General features: G+C 32.1%; 1 protein-coding gene across 1 annotated transcript; it reads right to left on the reverse strand.

Moving 5' to 3' along the window:
* Positions 1–2863: 2863 nt before the first annotated feature.
* LOC111421951 (putative odorant receptor 85d) lies at positions 2864–3622 on the reverse strand. The gene is made up of 4 exons (XM_023055144.2): positions 3531–3622; positions 3389–3478; positions 3171–3326; positions 2864–3110 (listed from the first exon to the last, which is right to left on the reverse strand). Exons 1-4 carry the CDS (start codon positions 3552–3554, stop codon positions 3051–3053), a joined length of 330 nt encoding a protein of 109 aa, XP_022910912.2. The 5' UTR covers positions 3555–3622; the 3' UTR covers positions 2864–3050.
* Positions 3623–8359: the final 4737 nt, after the last annotated feature.

Below are 8359 nucleotides of genomic sequence, written 5' to 3' on the forward strand. Positions count from 1 at the left end.
AGTGAACGGCCGCTTGTCTCAAATTCAGAATGCATTAGTAGGGCGTAGGGCGTAGGGGATCGGGCAGTTTACGCTTAGTAATTAATTATGATTTCACCATCGGGTCTTTTTCTTTTCGTTTTTCTTTTCTTTTTCTCTCTTGTATATTTAGAATTAGTTTTATTAGGTTGAGTGGAAGAGCAGGTGCTGTTACGGCTGCACCTGAACTCCGCCTAATTTGTGCTGGCTTAATTTATAATAATTTTATGTATATATGTATACTATGCATAAATATATTATTATTATTATATATTTATGGTTAACAACAAGCATCGCATCATTTTGTTGTTGTCGAATTGCTCAGAGAAAGATGCGGATTACATTCGCACACTAAATTTTTTTACCATTATGCATTTTTAAAATCGGGGTGCGGATTAGATTCGAGTGCGGATAAGATTCGAGAAAATACGGTATATTAAACCAATATTCAAGATAAATGGCGTTAGACTCGTGAGATGAATTATTGGTGTGCTTTGGTCGTTAATGTACGGTGTGAAATTATTGGCGACAAAGTGTTACATCACAAATTTTGATTTCAACCTCGTTTTTTCCCAATTTCGATTATTAACATATACCTTGCGATGCATCGTTTGAAAGGGGAGATGTTGAGGTTTAATTTAAGGTAGAAATCATTTCTTTATTGCTAGAATTAGAAGTGATTTTCTAAAATTTACATAATCGAAACGTTTTCTATCCCAAGTTTTTACTTCAATCTCGTTTTCTTCTAATTTCGATAATTAACATGTACCTTGCGATGCATCGTTTTAAAAAGGAGATTTTGAGCTTTCATTTAAGATATAAATCATTTCTTCATTACTAGAAATAGACCGAAAGTGATTTTTTAAAAATTGGCATAATCGAAACGTTTTCTATCGTAAGTTTTTACTTCAACCTTGTTTTCTCGTAATTTCGATTGTCAACATATACTTTCCGATGCATTGTTTTAAAGAGGAGATTTTGAGCGTTAATTTGAGACATAAATCATTTCCTTCGTTGCTAGAAGTAGACCGGAAGTGATTTTTTAAAATTGACATAATCGAAACGTTTTCTATCGCAAGTTTTTACTTCAACCTCGTTTTCTCCTAATTTCGATTATTAACATATACCTTGCAATGCATCGCTTTAATGCGGAGATTTTGAGCTTTAATTTAAGATATAAATCATTTCTTCATTGCTAGAAGTAGACCGGAAGTGATTTTTTAAAATTGATATAATCGAAATGTTTTCTATCGCAAGTTTTTGCTTCAACCTCGTTTTCTCCTAATTTCGATTATCACCATATACCTTGCGATGCATTGTTTTAAAGAGGAGATTTTAAGCTTTAATTTGAGACATAAATCATTTCTTCATTGCTAGAAATAGACCGGAAGGGATTTTTTAAAATTGATATAATCGATACGTTTTCTATAGCAAGCTTTTATTTCAACCTCGTTTTCTCCTATTTTCGATTATTAACATATACCTTGCGATACATCGTTTTAAAACGGAGATTTTGTGCTTTAATTTAAGATATAAATCATTTCTTCATTGCTATAAATAGACTGGAAGTGATTTTTTAAAATTGACATAATCGAATGTTTTCTATCACAAGTTTTTACGTCAACCTCGTTTTCTAATCATTTCGATTATTAACATATACCTTGCGATGCACCGTTTTAAAACGGAGATTTTGTGCTTTAATTTAAGATATAAATCATTTCTTCATTGCTATAAATAGACCGGAAGTGATTTTTTAAAATTGACATAATCGAATGTTTTCTATCACAAGTTTTTACGTCAACCTCGTTTTCTAATCATTTCGATTATTAACATATACCTTGCGATGCACCGTTTTAAAGAGGAGATTTTTAGCTTCAATTTAAGATACAAATCATTTCTTCATTGCTAGGAATAGACCGGAAGTGATTTTTTTAAAATTGACATAATCGAAACGTTTTCATCGCAAGTTTTTACTTCAACCTCGTTTTCTCCTAATTTTGATTATTAACATATACCTTGCGATGCATCGTTTTAAAGAGGAGATTTTTAGCTTCAATTTAAGATACAAATCATTTCTTCATTGCTAGAAATAGACCGGAAGTGATTTTTTTAAAATTGACATAATCGAAACGTTTTCATCGCAAGTTTTTACTTCAACCTCGTTTTCTCCTAATTTTGATTATTAACATATACCTTGCGATGCATCGTTTTAAAGAGGAGATTTTAAGCTTTAATTTATGACATAAATCATTTCTTCATTGTTAGAAATAGACCGAAAGTGATTTTTTAAAATTGACATAATCGAAACGTTTTCGATCGCAAGTTTTTACTTCAACCTTTCTTTCTCCTAATTTCGATTATTAACATATACCTTGCGATGCATCGTTTTAAAGAGGAGATTTTGAGCTTTAATTTAAGATATAAATCATTTCTTCATTGCTATAAATAGACCGAATGTGATTTTTTTTAAGATTGATATAATCGCAACGTTTTCTATCGCAAGTTTTTACTTCAACCTCGTTTTCTCCTAATTTCGATTATTAACAAATACCTTGCGATGCGTCGTTTTAAAGAGATTTTAAGCTTTAATTTAAGATATAAATCATTTCCTCATTGCTAGAAATAGACCGGAAGTCATTTTTCAAATTGACATAATCGACACGTTTTCTATCGCAAGTTTTTACTTCAACCTCGTTTTCTCCTAATTTCGATTACTAACATACACTTTGCGATGCATTGCTTTAAATAGGACATTTTGATCTTTAATTTAAGATATAAATCATTGCTATAAATAGACCGGAAGTGATTTAAAACAAAATAAAAAAAATTAATAATAGTCATTAAATTTATCGTTTAGAACAATTTATTTAAACGTTAAAATTTGTCTTCAACACATTGAAACATTTAACAACATCATTTAATGTAGCTATCTCTACGTCTTTTTCATTAAATTTATTTTCAACTTTCATAATTTAATGCAACATTTAAATCTAAGTAACAAAACACAATTTAGGTGCTCAAATTTTAATGTTCTACATCTGTGTACTAACAGTTACTATCCAATTATAAAAAACGTAGATCCTCTTAAAATCCTTGAATTAAAATTTTGTTTTATAATCTTTAAATTAATCTAAATGTATTAAGTAACTCACCTTAGCTAATGCAACTTGAGATATTTGCCCAAATAAACGTGTTTCCATCACAAGCGATTTTTGACTCATTGTGAGTATGATCAACAAATCTTTTCGTGTTGATACATCCGCATCGTACCAATTCATGTTGTAAATTGCTTCCGAAATACCATCGGCCTATTATTAAAAAGATTAAAAAACTTTTTATTAATAAAATAATGAGAATGAGTTATTCATACCGAAGTAGTAAATCTTTGTCCGATTGTATACCACACGAAGATCGTTAAGAAAGTCATGAAGGCCATGGAAAAGTTTAATACATCTTTTTTCTGAAAATATTAAGTTTATTAATTTGGCTAAACGATACGATAAGATTCAAACCTGCGCGAATACAGCGGTGGACATAGTTAAGCAAAGGGTAGGAAAAATTTTTGCTGGGATGAGAAACCAAGTAGAGAGCTCGTTAACGAATTGAAACAACCTACAATCGTTATAATCAAACTACTTTAGTAATAAAATAATTTCCAAAATTACAATACCTGAAAATTTCTTGATGATACAAGATAATAGGTCGCAACATTATAAAGTTTCTCTTCCTATTCCCGGTGAATTTTATATTATTAATCAACTCTTTAAGATGTTCTAATCGCACAATCAATAATTCCATCCAATACCAATACAATATTAAAACAATCATAAAAATGTTCAGCGTAACATTCATAGTATATATTTGAAAAAACATTAACAAAGTCATTACAGATCGTGTCAAATCAAAAGGAACGTAAAACTCAACCATTAAGCAATACTTCGTATTCTTAAAAATTGCGCAATTATGATCCCACATAATCAAATACGTCGTATAAAACGAAATAAAAAGTACTCCATAACGAGTAATATTTAAGAAAAGTTTCATGTTTTTCTCAACTATCTTAAATTTTTCAGGGATACCGTATTCTTTAAAACCACTTAATAAATGAATCAGCTTAAACAAACTACGTCGTTTACTCAATAATACAACATTATAACAAAGAAGTAACCCCCCCAACACGAAATACTCCATATGAAAGAAACATTTTAAAATATTCTCCTTGAATTCTAAGATTAATAAAATTTAATATATAACGTATTTGTTTTCAACCTTATTTAATTTACCTTTAATTTCTTCGATAAACGGATAAGTTGCCCAAACCGCATTAAGACTCATCACAATGATTGGTCCGCATCCTCGAAGTCCTTTCGATCTGGGCCAACAGCTATATCCGCGAGAGTATTGTTCTAAAAGATGAAAACCGAGTGTTTTTTTCATGGTGAACTCGACCGATTTGATGCTAGAGAATCCACGGAATGCAATTGGAGATGAAGAGCGTAACATATATACATATATTAATATAACATTAGTATTAATAATTGAATCATGAGTATTGATTTACGATCACTGGAACGATTTACATCCGAAAGAATTGGATTGTGTAATCGAGATCTACTAATGTTGCGTCTAGACGTTGTGTTTACAACGTTATGTCTTCATGTTAATAACAAAATTGTTGAGGTAATAATAAATTATGATAAATATTTTGTAATCTTTATTAGAAACTTAGATACGACTATTTCATAGCGATATGTAAACAATTAATTAAGTTTTCTTTTCGTTAATTAATTTCTCTTTATTACTTTTAGTTTTTGATTCATCGCCTGATTTGATATCGAAAAAGTCTAATTTGGGGAATTTTCGAATGTAAGCAATATAAGTTATCCTTTATGGATAATGATTTTCAGGTTTAATAAGAACCATTTTTATTTGAAACATTTTCCTCCATCGTTTCTAATTTGCTATTTGAAATCAATCTTAATTAGTAAAAACGTCAAATTTGTGACAACTTGATCTTTTATCTTATAAGTTGGTAACAGAGTTGGGCAAAATGCACTAAAAAATAAATGCAATAAGCGTTTCACTACCACTACTTCTTCAGTGGTAGTTAAAACACGAATTTCATTATCACTGAATATTTAGTGCTAGTGAAAAAAAAATTACATTACCACTAAATCTTCAGTGATAGTGAAAACCTTTAGTAATAATTAACATTATTATTACATTACAATAATAATAATAATAATACTTTATTGAGCCAAATAAACAACATAATAAGAATAAATCACAATTCACAATTCAGGGCAAAAGTGCCACTGGTTTAACTTGCACCTTATAAGGTCGGCAAATACCGAAAGACCGCAGTAATAACCGTTATAAAAATAACTAAAGTAAATAATATATATACTGTTATAATGAAAAAAAAAAAATAATCAAACAAAATAAAATAAAGAGAAACATTCCAATTAAACAGAACAAAAATAAAATTGCGCATTACAAAAATATATCAAACACCCTCTCGCGTAAAACAATGAGTTTGAACGCACGAGCCGAGCCGGCACACCTCGCATAACCAGGAATGTTTAAACAAAATCTGTGACGGAGATTCAAGTTATGAACATCCGTCCTGAACGTTATTTTACGACTCAGATAAGGCGGCTTGCCGGATGTAATAAGACCGTAGATGAAAGACAAGTAGTGAACTACAACCCTCTGTCGCATATTCAGCCAGTCACTAGATAACAAAACTTGCGATACATGATCATCTCTTCGAAGATTATACATAAAGCGAAGACAGGAATTCTGCACAACCTGAATCCTCCTTAAACTCTCCTGGGATAAAACATGAACCAAATACAACATCACAATAATTAAAGTGAGACAATACAAGAGAATCACAAAGGAGTCGTTTCAAACCCTGCGATAAAAACATCTTACTACAGTAGAGCCTTCTTAGGGAACCATAAGCACGCCTACATAATAAATTAATATGCTCACCAAACGCAAGTTGATCATCAATAATAAGACCTAAACTCTTAACCGAATTGGTCAGTCCTAACTGTACTGCAAGCATCCTAATATTAATATCATCCTTATTAACAAATAAACTACCCTTTTTAGTAAATAAAATACATTGAGTCTTGTCAGGGTTGATCAAAAGAGCATGTCTCTTAATTTCCATACATAAGTGCAGACACCAGGCAGGAAATCTAGATACAGTTGGGAATCATCAGCATAAAGATGATAAGAACAATACTTTAACTTTGAGAATAAATTGCTGGTATAAATTGTAAATAAGATAGGACCAAGGATAGATCCTTGCGGAACACCAGCAACCAATTCAATAGAATCAGAACACTATGACCCCACCTTAACCGCCTGCGTTCTATCAAACAGCCAACAAAAGGTCGTGATTCAAGATATCAAATGCCTTACTAAAGTCAAGCAACACAAGCACAGTAGATCTATCAGCATCAAGAGCTCTATATATATCAGCTATACTGACTCCTAAAACCAGATTGTTTATCTGGTAGTATATTATAAGTATCTAAAAAGGATCTTAATTGCTCCGCCATAATTTTCTCCAATACTTTAGACAAAACCGGAAGGATAGTAATAGGCCTCAAATCTTTAAGCCCTTTAACTGGTTTCGTTTTAGGAACAGGAGTCACCAGACCACATTTCCATGCCTTAGGATAAACCGACATTATCAGACAAAAGTTGAAAATATGACAGAGAACATTCAAAATACGAGACAACACAACCTAACCGTATCTAGAGAAACATCAACACTAGTAGACTTCAACAAAAGCAAATACCGCTCAATAGAATCCACAGACACTTTCTTGAAGGTAAAAGGAGTACACTCAGGGCTTAATTGGCTGGTATGATAGAAAGTTAATAACTCCGAGTCAGGCTTAATAACAACATCAGCAACAAATTAATAAAAAAACAAGTTGACACTATCAGGGTCAGCTAGATGGGGAGATAAATCAGTGATATTTGACCTAACAAGATTAAATTTTCTCAAAATCCTCCACATCAAGCTAGGACCTTCCATCACACAACTCCGTTCAATAAAAGCTCTTTTCTCACGACGAATAGCACCCGTAACAAAATTTCGTAACTGCTTATAATACTGAAAATGTGCAGGATTTCTCGTTCTCCTATAACGCCTTACAGCAGACTCTCGAAGAGCTATCATCCTCTTTAGATTTGCAGTAATCCACGGCGAAGAGTTTCTCTTTCGAGTCCTAATAACGAGGGGTGCATGGACATCAAACAAGGAAATCATAATTTCATTAAAATAATTAACCTTGTCATCAATAGAAGAAAGGTCATATACCGCCTCCCAATTCATAATATCTAAATCCCTATTAAACTCGTCCATGACAATACCTCGGAAATTGCAGAATCTTACCACCTTAGATACAACCCCCGTCCTTTGCAATGACAGCTCACAAAAAATCAACAAATGGACAGAGAAGCCAAGATCAATTGTACTACAATTAATAACAAGCAGACCATCAGATAAAAAGATCAAATCAAGAAGGGATACAGAAGTGCCCGAGATTCTCGTAGGCACCTCAACTACCTCTCGCAAGTCAAACATCGCAAATGCACTTTTAAGAGATATAGAAGATGGACTCTCAATCATGAAGTTAACGTTAAAGTCACCTACCACCACCATCTCATCAACTAAGGGATGCACGAAGGGAAGAGACTTTTCAAGTATTTCAGTAAATAACTTTAAATCATAATTAGGAGGTCTGTAAAAAACACCAAGGGCTATGCGAATTCCTTGTACAACTAATTTAATCCAGAGCTGTTCAATTTCCAGCGCAGTCGTAACATCAATTACACTACAGGTATAACAATCTCTTACAAAAAACGCTACTCCACCACCCCTAGATTGTCTATCCACTCTAAAAATATTGTAGTCTTTGACATACATCATTTGATCACATATATTAACATTCAACCAAGTCTCAGAAACACCTAGCACATCACAACCTGATCGCAATAAATAATCGCTAAGTTCACTAAAGTGGGTCATCACCGATCTCGCATTCAAATGCTCCACGCGAAAGGGTCTCGACATCACAATATAATTAATAATTAATCAATCAAGATAACAAAAACTAAGTAATAATAATCAGAAACAGCAGCTTGTTTCAAGCAATTAATAAATTTAAAAAAAAACAAACAAACAAATAAATAAACAATTATTTTAAACATAAATTCGCCCATCATACGACCAACAGTTCCTCTTCCCAAATTTAGCCCAGGCTTGCTTCAAAAGATTATGATTCCGTGCAGTAAGGTCCTCCTGTATGCTAAT

This window comes from Onthophagus taurus, chromosome 3 (genome assembly GCF_036711975.1).
Source record: "Onthophagus taurus isolate NC chromosome 3, IU_Otau_3.0, whole genome shotgun sequence".
Taxonomy (NCBI): Eukaryota; Metazoa; Arthropoda; class Insecta; order Coleoptera; family Scarabaeidae; genus Onthophagus; species Onthophagus taurus.